At 31.3% G+C, this 23024-nt stretch overlaps 1 protein-coding gene across 1 annotated transcript in view; it reads left to right on the top strand.

Annotated features, from left to right (window-relative positions):
- The window catches only part of ADAMTS19 (ADAM metallopeptidase with thrombospondin type 1 motif 19), a 212866-nt gene that overhangs the window by 82232 nt on the left and 107610 nt on the right, over positions 1–23024 (top strand). Inside the window, exon 8 of the mRNA XM_016158274.2 lies at positions 12525–12630. Coding sequence (XP_016013760.2) covers positions 12525–12630 — 106 coding nt within the window. The remainder of the gene's footprint in view (positions 1–12524; positions 12631–23024) is intronic.

Below are 23024 nucleotides of genomic sequence, written 5' to 3'. Positions count from 1 at the left end.
CAGTCCACAAAAAAGCTATAAGGATGGTAAATAACACATGAAAAGATGTTCAGTATCATTTGTCATGAGGATATGCAGATTAAAACCACAATGAGATATGCCTACTATAGGAGCAAAATACAAATACTGACAATACCAAGGGCTGACAAGAATGTGGATCAATTTTAACTCTCATACCTTGCTACTGGGAATGCAAAATTTTACAGCGCGCTTGGGAAAACAGTTTGGCTGTTTCTAATATAGATAAATATTCACATACCACATGACCTAGCAATTCTATTCCTAAGTATATACTTCAAGAAAATGAAAAGCCTGTAGTCAGCCAAAACCTATTCATGAATGTTGAAATTGCTACAAACTGGAGACGATCCAAATGTTCTCCAACAGGTGAATGGATAAACAGTCCGTGGTACAGTCATACTATGAAATACTATTTAGATACGAAAAGGAATGACCTGTTCATCCAACAGTTTGGTGGAATTTCAAAGCATTACGTTGAGTGAAAGAAGCCGGTTTCAAAAGGGTATATACTGTATGATTACATTTTATGACACTCTCTAAGACAAACCTATGATGCTTAGATCAAAGGTCACTATTGCCTAGGGCTGGGGAAGGTATAACTGTAGAGATGACACAAAATGGTGGTGGTTACACAGATCAACACAGCTGCTCAAATTCATAGAACTGCACAAGAAAAAGGAAATATCACTGTATCTGAATTAAAAAATCAAAACAGAACAGAGAAAGAAATCAATCGTACGGTCATTAGATTTGCTTTTAGCATCACAACAGAGGATTCCACAAAATTTCCTGCTGGTTGTGTCCTGATCTACACAGGGCCTAAGGGAGAGGAGGGACTAAAATGTTTCCCAGTCTTCACCCATCAGATTCTTTTTCTAATCCTTTCATTCACTGGGATAAACTTTCCAAAAAACTGTCTGCCTCGCCAGTGTTGTGCCTTTAAATATTTTATTAAATCTATTGGTGTGACATTGGTTAATAAGGTTATGTATGTGTCCACTGTACAATTTTATAATACAGCATCTGTATATCAAATTGTATGTTAACCACCCAAAGTCAAAGCTCCTTCAGTTACCGAATATTTGACCGCCTTTACCCTCTACTACCTGCCTTCCCCTCTGGTAACCACCATACTATTATCTACGTCTATGAGTTTTTTTGTTTATTTTGTTTGTTTGTTGCTTTCTTTGCCTCTATAATTCATACGAATGTGCTCTTCTGAGGCCCCATTAAGAACCAGTTATTTTTGTAGATTATAACTGTGGTCAGGTCCTGTTCAATGCTCTGTGTTCTTGGCACGTAGCACAGCAATTGAGCAGATGCTCAATATTTGTATTTCTGAGTAGAAATGCATTCCTAATAAGAAAATAACAAAAATTTTTTTCCTATGGTTTACAATAAAAGCAAAGCTGAACTTATCTTGTTTAATTCTTGGCCGCTGGTGTCTGTCTATCTTATTAGGCACTGGCTAGAACATAAATCAGACACTTTATATTTCTATTTTGGCAAGATGTTGCCAGGATACGACTGGGATACATAATTCTTAAGGAATTACTATGAAAAGTGGTTATTCTCTTCTCAAGATCTTTTATTGTTAGAGATTGATTTTAATTAGAGAATTTTCTTTATATTAGAAAATGTTTTAATGGTGCTGTTAAGAACCATATGAATATTAAAACATGCTGAGTATACTCTTGGAAACAAAGACCATCTTAATTTAGAAAACTCCCTGAGGTCTTCCTTGTAGCTTTTACTGTTATTATTAGAAGTTTAGCTTTGTGTTTACCACACACACACGGTGTTGTCAGTGAACAATAATATTTGTTAAATATTCACTCTGGGTTTTTAGATATATTATCTCCTTTAACCCTGCAAAAGTTCTCTGTCATAAGGGACTGTTACCTTATTTTAATGACTACCAAGTTTCAGATATGCCAACATATGCTTGAAATACATTATCTAAATTGATTACCATTCCTAAGACATTCCTAAGAAATGATCAATTTCCCAATTTTCCTGTTGGGGAAACTGAGGCTCAGAAAATAGAATTAACTTTTTTACGGTCACAAAGCTAAGAATTGAGGCTGGGATTCAAACCGTAGAATATTTCACACTAGAGAATCAATTCTTAAAATTTTCTTCTTTGCATTTTGCCATTTTTTTAATGCTTAATGTAGAAAACAGGTTATGAAAAATTGTCATTGAATTCCCTTCAGGATTTTAGAAAGTATCAAATTATTTTGAAGAAAAAATTTAACCAATTAACTATTAACTACTTCTGTGTACGGATCTAAAAAAACTGAGATCTTAAAAATACATCGAGAGTTGAAATCACTTGTGCTTAGGTAAACATATATTTTACCTAACAAATTATGTCAAACTTAGTATTTTAAATATTAGTAGTTGAGATATAAGAACATCAGATATTTGTAATTATATTGTAATTATAATTATATTCTTTAGTTTTCTCCAGTTTATAGAATTATTTCTTTACTTGAATAAAAACGCTGATCATACTAAATAGAAAGCAAATTATGAATAACAAAATGATTAAAAATTGGCATGTGAAAAAGGAATGTTGTGTCAAACTATTTTGCACACTGAATTGGTTTGTAGTTATAAATGCGTGCCGTCAATGTTTTTACTAGTATACTAAAAAAGCAATTTATACAGCTTTTTATTAGCATGATATTTTTAGTTTTAATTGTTCCTGTTTAATGCCTTCAGGATATGATTACGTTATAATATTATAAAAATGAGTTAGCCATAATTTCTGATTTACATGCAATCAGAACACTTTAAAATTTTTCCATCTGTATTCTAAAACTTACTTCAAGAAACTCTTTAATGGTGATTTATCTTACCTATTTTTTAAAGTCATGAGAGTTTTAATCTCCAAGGCAGATGAAATCATTAAACTTAATTCAATTTTTTTTTGCTTGTGAGCAAGTAATATAGAAAACCTAAGAACTCTGATTTATCTTTTTTTATATCAACATAGTGATGAGAATACTAATATCCAGCCATGTTGTGATAGATTGTGCATGTGCAGTAACATTCTCATTACTGATTTACAAGAGTTAGATGTATAATTGACCATATGTGGCTTTTTCAATGTGCCACAAGAATTATATTTTCTAGTGTTGTACTGAAATCTAAAATTGAGGATTTCAACTTGTATATAGTATTAATGATTTATTAATGATATATCAAAATCACAATAATGTACATTGGATTCTGGCTTAATTTAAACTCTCCAAGGATTTGGGCATTTAACTCCTAAAACCATTCAGTAACCTGCCCTTAAATTTTATGAAGAGAGATAAAAAATGAATGTTAAGTAGAATAAATCTAGAATACAATAGCAGGAGCACAAAACTATCCCACGGATAGTACTCTTTCATTATCTTAATGGGGGGAGAAGGCGGGTGGGCTTAATGGTGTGGTTTACTATAAAGCTTAAAGGAAGTGCGAAAACAATGTAAGCAAGAACAAAATCTGTTTTGGAATGCATCCTTTATCACGACATCCTCTCCATCTCTCAGAAGAGCAGAATTTAGGAGTTGGCCACCTCTGCTTACTCTATATATCACTCTCTCTGAACTCCCTTTCTTTCTCTATTTTTCCTAAACATTTAACTTGAACCATCTATCACTTTCTTCTTCCTGCACAACATTAGTATTCCATATGAAAGCTTGCCAAAGATTTACAAGTGGCATATATATGCTATTTAGTCTAGTAGTTCACTTATCTTAGATACCTCCATCGGGTCTTAGGATAATAAAATAAAATGAGTGATTATTCACTGTTTTATTTTCCTTTAGAAACCCATTAAGAATCACACACTTTTTAAATGTATGCATTCCCATCTGTAGTTAATTTTGTCTCAATACATTTACCAAGGTCAAAAATTACACTATATTAGGTAAAGAAAATGTATCTAGTTTTCTACAGTGTATTAAATCTTTCTCTCACCAATTCCTACCTCACTTAATTCCAAGAAAATGAAAACTTAAACGTGTCAATTGATGTTATTTTTCCTCTAGATGACTTTATTCCTATACCTTGTTTTTATTTTTGCTTTGTTTTAGCTTATGTTCATTTTTTTCCTAAATAGCCCCCCTCACCTCTCATTTGACTCTTTCCAAGTAGCGAGGGTCATGGGCTATAGATCAGCAATCACAATTCTTTCACGACCCTCGGAAAGAGACCTCTCGTCTTTGCATCTTTGCAATGAATTCTTTAGTCTACACGGTATCAGAGCACACTGCTGAACTTGGCTGCCGTGAATATAGCTGGTGGGTTCCAGTCAAGAATATCGACTTGGTCAAGGCCCTGTGACCTTCCTATTTAGCTTGCTCCACCACACTCTTTATCTTCCTCCCACCCTAAGCCCTACACTTTTAGCTCTACTGCTGAAGACACTGCTGGATTTCAGCCATATCATTCCTGCATCACTTTTGTTAAACTGCCCACCCCTCTGGCCTCCAGGGCAGTGAGAATCAAAGTAGGCTCAGTCCTTCTCTCTGCCTAGGCATGGTGGTTTCATTCTCTACTTGAGCCATCCACATTGGCCTGGGGATTTTTAATCTACTGTCTCCCTGAATTCTAAAAGTTTACCACTAATCCTTATTCATTCCCATCTGCCTTTAGGTGACCAGGAAGACATAACACTACCTGGCAATACAAAATAGAAATGCATGTTAATATATTATTTATTATGACTGTACTATACGAACACATCGAGAGTGAACAGATTGATTCTCAGTACTTTCTTGCCCTCGTGGTGCTTACAGTCTGATAGAGAGATGGTCAATATCCACAATACATAATTAAATTAATTGGGTATTAAAAATTTAAACTGACATAGAAAAAATTAGTAGAAGTAAGAGATAATCTGGGAGTTTCCAGGTAGGGAGAAGTGTATTTATGGTTTTAAATTTGGTGATCAAGAAATGCCTCAGTGAAAACAGTGACATTTTAAAAAGATTTGAAGATCTGGAAAGCGATATTTGGGGAGAGAATATTCTAGATAGAGTGAAAAGTGAGTGAAGAAGTCTTGAGGTGGAAAACATCCTTGGCCCATCTGAGAAATGACCCCCCCTCCCAAAAAAAAGCAATATAGCTGGAGTAGAATGAATAAAAGGGATAATTATAGGAAATTTCAGATTTTGTATTTCTTTTGACAGCTTTGGTAAATTGTAAATTTTTTTGGTATACTTTTAAAATATTATCTTGATGTTTTTAGGAATTGCTGAGATATTTTCTTACTCATGTTGATGCTGATAATTTGTATTTGTCTCTGTCTTATTCTCGACAGTTTACTAGGGAATTATTAATTTTTGCCAATTTTCTTTTACATTTGTTTTACTGTTCATTGATTTTCTTCTTTATTATTTATTTTCTTCTATTTTCTTAAGCTTTGAAGCTCTCTTCTTTTCCCGGCTCCTGGAAAGAAGTTTAACTATTTATTTTCAGTCTTTTTTATTTTTTCTAATATACGCTATGAATTTCCCTAAGCACTGTTGTTTCAGTCCATACATTTTTGATGTGTTCTATTTTTATGATTATGTTGAAACCTTTTCTAATTTCTATGGTAATTTCCTTTTTCACTTGTGAACTATTTAGAAGTATATCATCCCATGTCTAGACAGTTTGGGTTTTTCCAGTTATCTTTTGGTTCTTAATTTCTTAATTATTTCTGTTGTGGCCAGTGTACATACTTTGGATGCTTTCCACTTTTGAAATGTGTTGAGATTTTTTTCACTTCAGTATGTGGTCAGTTTTTATAAATGTATTTCATACACTTAAAAAGAAAGCAGTATGGGGATTCCTTGGAAAATTACAAATAGAATTACCATATGATCCAGCCATTTCCCTTTTGGATATTTATCCAAAGAATATAAGAACACTAGTTTGAAAAGATATATACAACACTATGTTTATTATAGCATTATTTACAATACTAAGATAAGGAAGCAACCTAAGTGCCCATTGATGGGTGAACGGATAAAGAAAATGTGATACACATACACACACACACAATGAAATACCACTCAGCCATAAAAAATAATGATATCTTGCCATTTGTGGCAACTTGAATAGTCCTTGAGGGTATTACGCTAAATGAAATAAGTCAGACAGAGCAAGACAGCTATTCCACTCATACGTGAAACTTAAAAAAAAAACAAAAGAAAGGAACAAGCAAAAGAATAACCAACACATGATACAGAGAGCAGAATGGTGGTTACTGCAGGGTAAAAGGGGTGGGAGTTGGGCTAAATGGGTGAAGGGATCAGCTATATGGGGATGGATGGTAACTAGGCTTTTGTTGGTAATTGCTTTGTAGTGTATACAGATGTTGAATTATAATGTACAACTGTACAAACGTATATAAAGTTATATATCAATTTTAACCTTAAGAAAAAGAATGTGAATTTTGTCATTGAGTGAAATGTTCTATTATGTCAATTAAGACATACTTGCTAAATTTTTGATCAGATCTTTAGGTCCTTAGTGAATTTTTTATGGAAGTTCAGTTAATTATTAAAAGAGACATGTTAAAGTCTTCCAATTTAATTGCAGATTTGTTTATTTCTCTTCTTAATTCTATTCATTTTTGCTTTATACATTTTGAAGCTTAGTTATTATGTAAATATGGATGTAGAATTGTGGTGTCTTCTCATTGGTGTGATCCTTTTATCACAAAAATATCTGTTTTTATTAGATAAACTCAATTTGTCTAATTTTGTATGTTCGTAATATTTATATTGTCACCCTTGCTCTGTTTTGGTTATGTTTGAATATTATCTTTTTCTATTCTTATACTTTTAACCCATCTCTGTCCTTTTACTTAAAATGTATGTCTTCTAAGCAGAGTGGAGTGGGGGTTTCTGATTTTTGTCCAGTCTTATAATCTTAGCTTTTATTTTTCATAGTCTTTTTTATTTAATGAAATTTTTGGTAGGAAATGCTATCTTTTTATTTGTTTCCTATTTGACATTGTTTCATGTTTTTCCTTTGTTCTTTCACTTTTTAATAGATAAATCCAATATTTGTATGCCATTTTATATCTATATATTTGTTGGTTATGTATTATTTTACTATTCTTTTATAATTACTGTATATATTATGACATATACCTCTTTCTCACTCTCCTGATATTGCTAGGACCTTTGAACACTTGAACTCTTTTATCTCCCATTATATATGGTTACATGTATTTTGGTTCTGTATATTTTAAATTTTGAAGTCATTAAAATTAGCGTTATGTGTATTCAATATTTGTTTATAGTTCTCCATTTACTTACTCTTTTTGATGTTCTTTATCTCCTTCATTTCTATGTTTTCATCTGGGATTTTTCTTTCTGCTAGAAGAAATTTCTTCAAAGCTTCTTTATACTATTATAAACAACATCTGCCTTATTTGACTATAGAGGTTCACTGTATATTTTATTAAATGAATATCCTTTCTTTTTGTTAGAAGTTACTTTTTTCTTGATACTCATAAAAACTGTACTATTAAGAATGTTGTAGATTACTTAAACATTTAAGAGAATCTGGAAGCCTATTTTTAAAATACATTTATAACTATGCTGATATTAAATGCATAACTTATGTAATTGTTGTTTATATTACTAGATCATCATTTTGTCCTTTAATGGAACAGATAATTAGTGAACTAGTAAGACAAGTTATTGTTTTAAAGTATGTACAAAGCCCAATTTGAATGTAATTATGTAGTTTCATATGATCAGGGCACCATCATTAAATCATTCTACCTATCTTTTTCTAATTAGTGGATGAAATACATTTTGATTCTACAAAGTTACATTTTTATTTAAGGCCAAGTGTAATCACATTTTATATTAATCCTTCGGGGAATTTCATCTATGTAACTCCTTAAACAGCCCCCTTATTGAGGATATGCTAAACACAGGGTTGGTACAAAGATGTACATGGCCTGCACCTTTAAAGAACCTCAGCTACCCTCTGTGAGTGACGCCCACTCTCACAGACATCTCCTTACTCTTTTTCCTGCTCAATCCTTTGTTTAGGAGCCACGCCCCCAACACCAATTTCTACTACTGTTCTCCGGCTAACCTCTGCCCACTCAGTGATACCACCAAGCTGTTTCCTTCTCTAAAAGCCTTTCCTGCTTTGATTTTATTGCTTATCTGATATATGTTTTTCATTCTTATAATATCCTCTGTATGTCTTTATGCCTTAATGATCACATGTTAAAATGAGTGTTTATGTGGCTCATGCTCCTGAAGACACTCTCAGTGTAGATTCATCTTTGTACCTTTGGTACTTGTCACATATTATGTTACTTGTTGCCCTACGCTTCAAGTAATAGTAGAACTCACAGGCAAATAACTCATATGGATAAATAGGACTGTGCCAGGATTTTGTGCTAGGAGAGCAAGGATTTTGAACTCAGGTAGTCTAGCTCATGGTTAAAAGCAACAATTCTGGAGCTGGACAACTTACTTTTGTTAGGATACATGTACCTGAACACATAAAAACTCTGATTTTCTAATTAGTCTATTATTGTAACATAAATCCTCTATGACTTAGGTGGTCTCTGATCATCTTGATAAGGTATATCATATCATGTCCTAGAATAGTGTGTTTTGTTTTCAGATAAGAGATTCTGTTGACTTCTGATGTGTGATTTGATTCATTTTTAGGTGAAAAAATTAGAGGTTATTTTGGTTTCCTTTGTATTTCCAGAATTTTTTATATTAAAAGAGTGCTTTAAAAAGGGTCTGTATTACATTTATCTTTAAATAACAGCTGTATTAAATCCTTTCTCCTTATAACCTCTACCCCTTATTATAATAAGAAACATGTGGGTTTTGGAAAGGAACTGAAAAGTTTGGGCTTTTAAACAGAATAATGAAAGTCATTTAAATTAGTCATGGTTACAATCATTCTCTATAACTTTCAAGTCAAAGAAAATCTTCTTGGTGTGCCAAATGTAAGAACAATGAAATTCAAACTTATCAGAGTCTTAGTTAAAGATTCAGACTTTACACTTAAATAAAAGGAGAGTAGGCATAGAGGGTCATTTTGGGTTGTTAAATGACACCTGGTCTGTAAGAGACTCTATTAATTACCCTTTGAATTTCAGATATGATTATCGTATTTATGTTTTAAATTTTTTCCTTATGTACACTTATGTGAATTTGGAAAATGGGAAAAGAGAAAGAAAATTACTCATAATCTCTCCACAAAATACAATTGCTATAGCAAGTTAGCATATTTTTATTGTCCTATGAAAATATGGTGGTATCAATTTTTTAATACTTAGTTGTAATCATACCTTTATGCCACTAAGTACTCATCAGTTTTTAAAGTATATGTCATATTTTATAGTATACATATATATCATAAATGAGTCAATATCACTATAATTTTTTGCATGAGTGCACAATAGTCATTAATTTCACATAACCTGGTGAGGACTCTGGGGCCATGGGGGAGGTTGCTGTTCATTCTTTTCTCCTGTATATCACAGGCTGGTGCCAGACAGACACCAGAGGTGTAAATCTGTTGCATTCCCCTTGCTTCCCACTACTGCTTCTAAGTCAAAATCTCTCCTGTCCTCATATAAAACCTCTTCATTTGAAGCTGAAGCTCTTCAGCTTTACAATCTTATCCCTCACTGTCACTGATTAATTTAACTTCTTAATTTTCACTCCGGTCCACCTTTCTCACCTTCCTGAGTTTATTGCGATGATATGCAGTTTCATGTTCATATAATTAGTCCACTCAACACTACTTAATAATTCTTTGACCTCAATCTTAATGACTTCTACTTGTACTCTTCTCTACTCTTGTGGCAGTACCTAATTATGTCATGAAACTTCACCTTCAGAATCTTAAATCCCTAAATCTCACCCTCTTATCACAGTCTCCAATAATTTTGGGGAAGTTTCTATTCTTTTTCCTCATTTCACAAATGTATTCTATTCAGGAAAAACAAGGAGCTCAGTGCCACACAGACATTTCGACAGTATGTTGGAAATCCTAGCCAATGTAGTAAAATTATAGAAAAATATAGAAAAAAATAAAGAAGAGAAAGAATAATATAGAATATAGAAGAGCTGGAAACAAGTGACAATACTATTTTTACTTGGGATCAATATTTTTGAAGGGATACATTTACATTTCTCTTGAAGAAATGTAAAACTTATTAAAGAAAGTAAATTTGATATGTACTGGTCCATGGAGCAAAGAGATATATGAAATGATGACAAGCCGCAGTAACTGCGTTTTAAATCCGTATATGGTGATGGGATTATTTTAGTTGTGGTGAAGGATGTGGTGCAATATGTAGGCATCCTAAGGGAAATTTTGTCCTGAGGAGTGGTCATTGGCATGCTAATTATAGCAGAGCTTAATTTAGTATTTTTGTAGAACATTTAATCTTAAATTATATCTTTAGTTTTTTTTTAAATGCTTAAGAGAATTTTATTACTCTATTTATGGAAGATACTTCTCTTTCACCTTCCTTTCCTTCCTCCTTCCTTCTTTTCTTCAATTATGACACAAGTTCGATTAGTTCCCAAATCTTTATTTTCCATTTTTGTTCTATTAATAAGTATCCGACTTATCTCTCTTAAAATTCATATTGTGTTTAATAAGTTTGAAAGTTTTATTATTTTTATTTTATTTGTTGTTTAATAAAACTAGATAAAGAATAGTTCCAGAGAATACAATGGTCAGGGGAATGTTTTTCTCCTCTTCCTCTTCTCCCTTCCCCAACCCCTCTTTTATTTTTTATCTCTACTTTCACCTTTTTTTCATAGTTGATAGATTTAACTCTGATTTCATTTTAATTGCCTTAATAAGCCAAATGAAGTAGTAGGGCTAATCATTTGTCTGTTCATCCATTATTCATCCATCCACATATCCATTCATAGAGAAGTCATTTCATCTATGTAGATTTAAGTTCTATAAAATCTTGATTTCTAAATATGCAGAGAAAATAACATTGACGGGTGTATTTTATCTCTTAGCAGTTTCTTCCTGTAGTTATATTTTATTACATTTTATTTAAAGAATATATCACATTTTCCTGATAGGCCAGTGAATACCAGGCCTTGACATTCTCCATCAAAATTTGAATAAATAGTTGGGGATTTCACATAGACTTTCAACTAATCTTCATTTTCAATGCTCCAGCAATGTCTCAAACCCTGTGTGCCTCAGTCTTGAGACTCTCTGGGGTTCTACCACACTCATAAAATCCTTGTCTACTGTCATTTTGGCTGTGGCTTTACTTAATCAATTCATATACCTTCGTGGATCTTCTATCTTTCCCAAACACAGAAAAGGTGATTTATTCTTTTATTTGAACTTAATCGTTCCTTACCATTATTTTTTAAGTTTCTGGAAAGAGAAGAAAACTCACAAGCAGTCAGCCAACTAGCAACTCTGCACTAAATTGTTATCGGAAGCAAAATAAACATTGCCTGGTATAGGAATTCAAAGTTGGGTTCAGTCCTGCCTCCTGCCCACCCACACCATCATTCTATTATATTTAGTAGTGATGTGATCTTTGGTAAATCATTTTTCCTGTCTAGGCCTTAATATATTCATAAAATAAGATTAAATGTAATTTATAAAGATACGAGAATTAGAGAAAATACAATGAATTTAATAAATACTAGATGTGATTTTAGTAACTTTTGTTATTAGAAAATGAATTAAAACAAATTTAGAAAATTATGATTTCTTGTGTTAAATGATATTTATTCAAGGATTTATCTTAATTGGTAAATAGTACATAAATCTTTAACTAAAGAGTAGCAATGATTTCAGATATCATCTTTATTGATAATTTCAACCAAAAGACCAAATATCTTGCTGAAAGTTTTATCTTAAATAATATTTCAGCATATATACTTTGCAGTCACACCATCTTATTACCCAAGAAACTTTCAGAGGAAACATTTTCAATTTTCTATATATCACAGATAGTTTTTATGTCTTATTAGTTAAAATGGCTGTTTGACAAAATCGAATTTCAAAATTTTATTAACTCAAAATTTAAGTGTAAGTTCAAGAGTGTCCCGAATGTAATTTATTTTATTTTAGGGTATTTCTTTGAAACTAGGTTCTTCACAAGAATTGAAAAGCATTTAACATAATCATTGCTTTTTTATTTATGCTTCTAAGCTACAACTATTCATTTATCTTAAATGGCAATGAAAAGTGATATTTATAAAATGTATTCTTACAGTGTGCCTTTTGAGAATTGGATAATTGATAAAATCATTTCTTCTAAAATATCGAATTGAAAAGAATATTAACAATTTATTGAGTGACTTATATATGTATTTTCTCCTAAAATTCCATTTGTAATGGCTAGATATCATATTTTAACATTGACATTTTTTTGTTTCTTCACTTTTTGTTTCCTCCATTAATACCTAATGTAAATATATGCATTTTAATTCTAACATATGATAATTAGTGTTCATGTTTTCTAGGTATAGCTTACTTGAGTGGAATGTGTAGTGAAAAGAGAAAATGTATTATTGCTGAAGACAATGGCCTGAATCTGGCATTTACAATTGCTCATGAAATGGGTCACAAGTAAGTAAAAATTGTGGCTATGCATATAACTGTATAATTTGAGTTATTGAATTACTTGCATATCTTTTGATTTTTTAATTTGGGCTCAAGTTTTTGAAAAATTAAGGAAATAAGAAGAAGTAGAGAAGATCATTTAAATTTAAAGAGTATCTTCTGAATGTTGTAACCATTCCTGATAGTTTGAATAACATTTTATTACATTATTAAAATCCTCACCAGGACAGTAATCACATGGTACATGATTGATTTCACTACACATTTTCAAGTGAGATAAACATTGCAATAATCATGACGAAACTATGTATTATTAAAACATCCAAAGAAAACACTTTGTCAAGTGAAATTACTTTCAGCCTATGTTTGTTATTACCTGATGTAGAATAAAGCAATTAATCTGCATGGTTTAGGAGTAATGGATTTAAAAGAGAAACTGAACACACAGTTAATATATAATGAACATTAATTTTTGTCTCAGGCATAATCTATGCACTTTGTGTAGCTTGGTTTATTTAAAACTTATAAAAAGCAAGGATCTCATTTTACAGATAATAATAATAGCATTAATAATTAGTAATAGCAACACTTACATAGCACTTACTATGTGCCAGGAACTTTTCTACATGCTTTATATATACTTACAACATTCTTGTGAGGTACCGTTATTCGAGAACCCATCTTACAGGGGAGAAAACTGAAGTATAGAGAAGTTAATTTACCCTTCCAAAGTTATAAAAATAATAAGTATTGGAAGAAGGATTTGAACTCAAGTCATCTAACTCAGGTCCTATTATTTTGATTTTATTCATTAAGTTATCTGCTACCTTTAGGCCTTAGATCCCTCATCAGTAAATTGGGGATTATACCTGTGTAATGAGGTTAGTTTGGGATTCAAATTACATAAGGACTATGCACATATTTTCAGGCAGTATCATATAGTAGAAATAGTGTGGGTTAGGGAATCAGACTTAATGTTGACTGTAGGGTTCCCTATGAGGTAGCAGTATCAACAGTACAAATGAAAAGCATTTTAGTTAGACTTGGGTTTAGTGAAGTCCTTCTCAGGAAGGTGATCTTTATGGAGGCTTCTTTAGTCAAAGACATATTTAGTTTGGCTGACATTGTTTTAAAAATTGAATCAATTGCCAACATTAAAAAGTATAAGTTTGACATAAAAATTCAAATGTCCAGAACTGGCAACACTAGACTCAGAGTCCCATATGACAACCATTCTTTGGAGCTGAGTAGCATCTGTACCCTGTGCACTGGACTCATCTTTCCCATCTTATCTCAGGCTACAACTTTCTAGTTATCATACACCCAGCTCACTTTACTTTCATTATATGCCTGGCCTCTGTAGACAATTGAGTAAAATTAAGTTGGCAGTGAAATTTGATTGGTATAAGAAAGCTTCGAAGGTAATTTATATAGGACATAATAGTTTGATTTTTAAAAAATTCTTTATATTTAAGTAAACTAAAGTATAGGAAAATGATCAATGAGTTAATAAAAAATTGAATATACCCATGTACCCAAAACCTAGTCCAAGAGTTAGGACATTATCAACACTGATTGACTTTTAATATTACTTTTTAAATGTGTAGATACACTTTCATTTTCTCCCATGCAGGCTTTGAGTTTTCAGTCGAGTGCTCTAGAATACAAGTTTGTTATTCAAAAAAGAAACTGAGAAACAAAGATAAATACACTTTAAAGTCATTATTCTTTAGGGAAAATATGCAATGTAACCTCACTCAAAATTGCACCACAGAAATGATGGGGTTTGGAATCTTAATTCCAATACGATTTTGATAATTTAAAGATATTTTAGTTTAATCATACTAGGAAGAACCATTGCATCATTTGAATGAAAAATGTTGAGAATAATGTTTAAAGCCAAGAAAAAGTTATTACTGGTAAATTTTAAGACAACAAATGCAAATCAATCATAAATGTCTTATAAAATAAATGTTAGTTTCTGAATAATGATAATTTTCACTCTTTAGCTAGGCATTAACAGCTTGATATACAAGCAATCTGAATATTTTTTATGACAAAGCCATTGAATAACTTTAAGTATCCTGAATAGTAGAGGGTTCACTTTAAAAAGTTATTTTAGTTTTTAAAAACAGATAAGTAAAATTATTTTCTTCAATCTTGTTGTATTCTAAAATGTAGGAAAAGCACTAATTAAATGAACCAACCACAATACATGTTACTTTGTCAACAAGTAAAGGCTCGATGAAAAACCTACAACTACTTAAAAAACTAAATGATGTGATTTAAGGAAAGACCACTTGAGCTTTATGTAGTAGAAACATTGGTTTATGACCAGGAACTTGGGTTGGAATGGCTAAAATGGTAGTAAAATAATATTTAATTTGACTTATAGAACTGTACCCAAAATCAATAGAGATGTGCCAAAGGTATGTGTAATGCTTCATGTATTAAGACCAGCACATGTGATATATGTTGAACAACTTAGTTGCTAAAAGTTCTCCCTTCTAGTAAGTAATATTTGTCTTAAAAGTAGAGGTTAGTGTTTTTTGATGCTAGAGAGTGGGAGACACTAGCAGTGAGAATAATAGTGTCTTTATAAAGAACAAATAAACAGGAGGGAGCTTTTCTTTATAAATTAGGTCATCATCATCCAGTGTAAGACATAAAGCACAGTGAAAGAGAAATAGGAAGAGGAAATTTTCTGAATGGACATGTATACATAGCCTCTCAAATAAGGAAAGTTTTCATAGATATTTGATAATGGATCCTATGCACACACACACACACACATCAATGAGAACTTTTTTAATTAAAAGTATAATTAAGAGTCAGCTGTTTAAGTAAAACTATTAAATTTTTAATGATATATTTTTATTTCATTCTCTTCTTCTTTTTCTTTATCTTCTTCCTCTCTCTCTCTCCTTTCTCTTTTTTCTTTTTTGTTGGTTATAACTTCTTCCCAGATAGTGTTAACATAGGGAGAAAATGGATCATATAATTCTGCAACCCACAATTTTAGAGAGGCAGAATGATTCCATTTAAATTAGTTGATTCAAGAATACCTTTATAATCACACATGAAATATTTCTAAACTGATTTGGGATGAGTGTTCTTATGTTTGTTGCCTTGATTGATTTCTAGAAATTCCCAGAGCAACACCACATATAACTGGAAAATTCAGTATGGGCCAAGTAATAAAAAATGACTCAGGGTGATAATTTAAGTAATTAAAGAGAACAACCAAAACCAAAACTAAAACCAAAACCAAAACCAAAACAAACCCTTCTTTTACTATTAAAAAGGAACTGTAAATAATGTTGGCAAAAATATATTGAATTTTTCCTTTAGGAAATTACCAATTTAAAAAATCTTATATGTCATTACATACATAAATTAGAATTCATAGCAAGAAAGGAGAAATGATTTATACCAACATTTTATATTTCCCTTTCAAAATTATTTTCCTTTTTAAGCAGTAGGTCAGGGGAGGGATTATTTTTCTTATAAGCAAAATATTACAAGAATGAAATTTCTATTGATATTGAGTATTTCTATACTATGGAACACAAATGAGATCTTTATAATTTATTGTGACAAAGGCTAAAACTTTGTGTTAATAAATAAAAATATTCATGAATTTGACAGGGTTTGTTGAATATGTATATATATATACATATTCACTACATTTTATATATTTTATATGAGCTTTATAAATAACAGTTTGTTGGAGTAAGAGATTTTACTTTGATTTCAAGCCATAATTTATTCTTAATATATTAATGGTGGGTGGGGAGAGTATCCCTAAGATCAACCTTAGGTTCAGTGATTCACTAAAGGACTCACAAAACTCGGCAAAGCTGTTTTACCCACAATGACAGTTCATTACAGTGGAAAGATATAAATTAAAAGGCACAGAGGAGAGGGTCCAGGAGACACCTGACACAAGCTTCCACTTGTCCTCTCCACTGGAGCTGTGCAGACGGTGCTTAATTGTCTCAACAATAATGTGTGAAAACACACAGAGTTTTGCCAACCAGAGAAGCTAACCTGAGCCTTGGTATCCAGAGTTTTTACTGGAGTTTGGTCCTGTAGGCATGGCTGACCTTCAATCTCCAGCCCCTTCAGAGATCAAGCTGGTGCAAGTTCCCCCATCACAAAACACACTGTTAATATCAACTGGCTGACATGCCCCAGGACCACCAGGTAAACAAATATACTTTCATTAGGCAGGAGATTCCAGCAGCCTAGAGGTGGCCTCTCAGGAGCTTGGCAGGAACCAGACCACCAGAACTTGTGGAGTTAACTCTTTACTGCATAATTACACAATATTTTTAAAGTCTTAAAATATATTTTCATTAGGTTGCTAAAACTATCTAGCAAAAGTAATGTCTTCGTTTATCAGCAGGCATTGCACCAGATACTGTGCATTCATGTCCAATCCAGTCTTACGAGAATCTTGAGCTAAGTGTTGTTATTATTGTCTTTTCAGAGGAGGAGGAAACAAATTAATAGAGATTAATTTTTCAGGGGTTCTTTTGATATTAAGGGCATACTTTTTTGATCAAATGTATTGAATATATTGTTTTAGTTAATGAAATCTTAGTTTTTAATGTTTTCGACCTGCAGAGATTTTTAGTAGTCAAATCTCATATTTTCTTTATTTCTTCTATAGTTTTTGCAGTTAAAAATGCTTCCTTATTCTAAAATTAGGGAAATATATTTTCATCCAGTTGTTTTATATCTTCTTCTCTTCTCTCTCTCTCTCTTTCTCTCTTTTACCACTTAACACTGGAAGGCCATCTAAAATAAATCTACTTTAGTATATAGAGTAAAATTCTCTCTATTAAACTCGATTTTCTCATCGACTGCTCAATAAATGACCTTACTATTCAAAATATCATCTGTGATGAAATAAGGAGCAATACCAGAATATATATAAGACATTTCTTGCTTCATTGAAAAATTGAAATGGAATAAAGAAAGGTAGCTGAACTAAGTTATGTGCTTAGTGATATGGTTGATTTAAATTCTAGTGCCAGCTACTTATCTGCAAAATCTGCAAAAAAAAGTTTACCTACTGGCAGCCAGGCCACAGACCACACTCTGAGTAGACCTTTCACATAACACTTTTTAATTCTAAGTCAGTGTTGCCTAGGAAGTCTCCTTTGAATTGCTAGAGAGCATTCTTTTTATTTTAGCCTGAAAAGTGAATCATACATCTCTGTCCTCATATATTTGTGAAGTACTTTTAGACATAAATCCTGGATGCAATCCATTGCAAATAATAACAGTTGTTCTTTTGTACAAGTAATTGGTGGTGTTTTAGATTGCTATGTTAGGTAAATCTAAATATACACCTACATATCTATATAGAATATACATTTATATTTTTATACACCTATGTATCTATATATGGTATATGTTTATATTTTTATTATATATTTATTATATGTATTATACATATAGCATCCTTTTTTTCTTTAGTCTTCTTCGTGAATTCCAACCAGAATATATAAAATTACCCCTTTAATATTGGGTACAGCTTTACTAAAATTTAGTTCCAGGTCTTACATATTATGAAATATGTAAATTATCAAGGAAATAATAGTTTTTAAAATAATTGTTAATCATTTAATCCTGTGAGTATTTTTCTGACCTTGCTAAATCTGGACATTTGTTGGACAGTGAAACTTTGCACCAGCTTAGCACATTGAGGCCAAGACTTCTGCTCCCACCCGAAGAAGGAAGGCAAGAATATTAGCTTTATTTTAGAGATGATGATTGCCAAAGCTCACACAGCTAATAAGTGCCTGAGTGGATGTTCAAAGTCAAGTCTGTCCAACTCTAAAGTCCACATTATTAATTATTGTGCTATGCCAGAAGTGCTAAAGAGTCCTTCTAACTGAACTTTACTCAGCTTACTTCTGGGCTGCTCTGTATTATTTGCTCCTCCTTACTTCTTTGTTCATACTTTAGACTGTGTTTCCTCTCATTCTCAGCATGAGACTTTTTACAGTGTTTCTAATGTACCATGGCTCTTCACACTGTGAAACATTGTCACATGCTACTGCCTCTGTCTAGAATACTTACTTTCTATCTTTGAGTAATTATCTACTGCTGATTATAATTCATATGTCATATCAATAAACACTTCCTACGAGATGTACTCTCTATAGGTCAATCTCTGTATTAAATGCTTAATAGCACCATTTCTTTATAAATATACATTATTCAGCTATTAGAACTATAACCCACAGGCTGTTAGCCCCAAGAGGTAAGGAACCATAACTATATTTGATTATCATAGGATTTCTAATGCATTTGATAATGCTCAGTACATAGTAGGCATTCAATAAATATGGATTAAATAAGTGAATGCTTTAATATAGTAATTATAGTAAAATATTCTTGTGCATGAACATCAATGAAAATTTATTAGAGAAATACATACATTTAGAATTATAAGCATGCTTTTGAAAAACACAGAGGTCAAATAAAAAATCATTAGGGAAACTAGAATATTCTCAGGTTTAAACAATAACAAACATACCATTTAGCAAGTTTGTAACATGCAGATAAAGCATCAAATAGAGGGAAAGGATTAGCTTTAAATGCATATATAAAAATTAAATGAGGAAATTAATGACTTTGGGTTTCAAATGAAGAAATTATAAAAATAATAATAAAGTAAAAGCAATTAGGAAGAAATCATAAAGACTAGGAAATAATAAAATGGAAAAATGCAATAAAAAGAAACAATAAAGTCAAAATTAGATCTATAAAAATACAAATAAGATTGACAAATATAAGATTGATCAAGAAAACAAGGCACAATTCAACAGTATTAGAAATGAGAAAAGGAGACATAACATAGATGCCAAAGATATTGAAAATATACGAGTAAACTTAATACTTTCATGGCAAACAATTAAAAACAGATGAAATTGAAAAATTCTAAGAAAATATAAGAAGATCATAAAGATCTATAACCATTTAAAGAAATTGAATCAGCACTTTAAAATCTTCCCAAAGAAAACACCAGTGTTCAGACAGAGGTATAGTTTCAAAGAATAGATGATATTAATCTAATTTTTCTAGAAAAATGAAGGAACAATTTCCAACTTGTCATTTTAGGCTAATATTAATGTGATATAAAAATCAGAAAAGCACGATTACAAGAAGGAAAGTTGCAGTCGTTTTTATCAGACGTTGATACAGAAATGACAAGGTAACATTTTCAAAATAAAGCAGCAATGTCTAAACAAAGGTAATACAAAGGAATAGAGTTGGACTTCTATCAAGATAGCAAAGGTCATTTATCATTTAAAAATCTTAATCCTCACATTAACATTAAAGATAAAAATCCAAAAAAATATACACTCATGTATATTTACCAAAAACAATGGGAATCATCATTGTTTATGGTGAAATATTAGAAACATCCTCTACAAAATTAAGAAAACAACAAAGGTCTCACTACACATGCTTCTATATATATACTGGAAGTATAAACAAGTTAAGTGTGGTGGAAAATTAAATAAAAGGTGTAGGGAGGAGAATGGAAGAAATGATATTTGCAAATGATATTAAAAACATGATAGACTGTACAAATAAAATAGGGAATTAATTGACGAGTTTAGTAAGATTATTAGATATAAGGCAAATATACAAAAACCAAATGTCAACACAAAAATATAAAATATTTTTAATAATATTTTTTACTGTAGCAATAGAAAACACACAGTACTATATTTTATTGGAATAAGTCCAACAAAATATAGGAAAGTATATACTCCTATTAAAATTGATTAAATTAAACCTTTATCAATGAAAATATACCATGTTTGTGAATAAATATAATATCTTACAGATGTCAATTCTGCTATAAGTGATTTAGAGGTTCATAGAAATTCTAATAAATGTGCCATCACAACTTCTCTTATGGAAGTTGGCAAAATATTTCATAAATTTATATATAAATGCAAATTGCCAAAAATGGCCAAAATATTCATGGAAAAGGAATAGATGAAGGCGGAGGCAAAGACAGAGGAAGATGAGGAGGAGAATAATATGAGGCTATTGCTCTAGCAGAAATCAAGACTGATTTAAAACTAGAATAACTAAGACATTTTGACATTTATACAGATATAGACGGTTAGACCAAAAGAATAAAATATGGGGTCACCAACAGGTCCATGCCTACGTGAGAACCTGATGTCTGACTATGGTGTCATTGCAGATCAGTAGAGAAAGTTGACTATTCTGAAGAATGTGATGGTGCATTTGGTTTTCCACACATATAAAAATTAAATTAAATAGCTTCATCATTTGTTTCTAAAATTCAATTTTAGATAAAGACTGATAGATCACAGATAAGACTCTTAAGAGAAAATATATGAGACTGTCTTTAAGACTTTGGGGTTGAAATGATTTCTGAATTTTTGAATGCCTTGTTTTTGAAGGCAGAGGCATAGATCTTATAAAACTGACAAGGATCTTAGAATTGGTCTTGTTCAAATTTCTTATGTGTGTGATGTTTCCTTTAATATTTATTTTATTAGACTATATAACACACATAAAGACACACATACATATATGGTATGTGTAAACACATAGCATATATTTGTTTTTATGAAAATATTTTACAATTTTAAATGAAAATCAACCTAGAAAAGAGTGGCAAAATGAGTATTATTTGTGTAATTGGAAAACTGAAGACAATCAAAAAACTTATTATAACAATAAAAGAATTTTTATTGGCCTGTTACAAAACTATATAAAAATTTTTGCTTTCCTATGCATAAACAACAACCACTTGCAAACTATTAAGAAAGAGAAAAATCAGTGTATATTGATGATAGCAAAAAATTAAATAAAATAAAAATTTAAAAGATAAAATATCTAGGAATATACTTACAAAGGAATGTACAAGACTTATAAAAAGAAGAATTTATAACCACACAGAGGGTCATAAAAGTGGTTTAAATAAATGGAAAAACATTTCCCGGTTTGGAATAGGAACAGTCAATATTATAAAATGACAATTATCTATATATAAATATAACGTGATCTGCCCAAAAATGCAATAGAATTTTTTTCTTTCTTTTTTTTTTATTAGACATACTGATTATAGAGTCCATATGGAAAAATCAATATAAGAAATTTCTTGTTAAAAAGATGGAGGGGAGGATGAGAGTGAATGCTATCATCTATTAATACATTTCATAGTCGATAAAGCAGTTTGTGCTGCTGCTTGATAGGCAGACAAGTCAAAGGAAGAGAGAGTAAAGAGAATTCCCTTTGTAAGCAGGAAATAATGTGGAAATGTAGCATATACTAAAAGCTACACTCAATGGAAGGAAATGAATTGTTTGGTAACAAAATAATAGGAACCTGATTCTGTATCTTAGAAATGACATCAGAACACACCAAAATGATTCTGTCTTTTGAGATTATTTTGTTTTGTTTTGTCGGCATTTTTCCTCTTTTTTAGTTTGTTAATAGGGAAAGTCTATGATTCTAAATATGAAATCTACAAATATGTAAGGGCAAGTCACATTAAATTAATGACTTGAAATTAAATATCCGACATGGGTGGACCTCGAGATAATCATGTTAAGCAAAATAAGGCAGACAAAAAAAAAAAAAAGGAAAATTACATGATATCACTTATATGTGGGATATAAATCTAAAAGCAACAAATGAACAGGGCAAATAAATAGAGACTCATGGACATGGACAATAGACTAGTGGTTACCAGATAGTAGGAGGGAGAGTGGAGATAGACAGGGTAAGCGGGTCAAATATGTGGTGACAGAAAGAAATCTAACTGTGGGAGGCGAACACACAATGTAAATATATACATGCCGTACTGTTAAAGTGTACAGCTGAAACATTGGATTTTGTCAACCAATGTCACCATAAAAAGTTAATTAATTAATTTTAAAAAATTAAATATCAACTCAGAGAAAAAGTACAATGAAAAGATAAACTACAATTAGTGAAAGTATTTGCAACATATATGACAAAGTAATATTTTCCTTAATATAAAAAAAAGCTCTTACAAATCGATATACAAAATGACCAAAGCCCTGTTAGAAAAATGGCAAAGGATATAACCACACACTCATAATGATGTATCGACAGCTTATATAAAATAATTTTAGTATCATTCATAGAATGCCAATTCAGACCACAAAGCAATTCTACTTTCACCTATCAGATTACACAAATCTACACAGATGAGTCCATATTTACTCCCACTATAAGGACCATTTATTTCCCTTGGCAAGAAAACTCTTCCTGCCTTCTTCTCTCATTTTCTGTTACTCTTCTTTAGATCATTTCTTCAGCAAAATACTCATGGGTAAGTTAAAGCCCTTAATATATGCTCTTAC

This window comes from Rousettus aegyptiacus, unplaced genomic scaffold, assembly GCF_014176215.1.
Source record: "Rousettus aegyptiacus isolate mRouAeg1 unplaced genomic scaffold, mRouAeg1.p scaffold_m13_p_7, whole genome shotgun sequence".
NCBI lineage: Eukaryota > Metazoa > Chordata > Mammalia > Chiroptera > Pteropodidae > Rousettus > Rousettus aegyptiacus.
The sequence above is the reverse complement of the archived record's forward strand: the minus strand, read 5'-3'. Positions and strand labels throughout refer to the sequence as shown.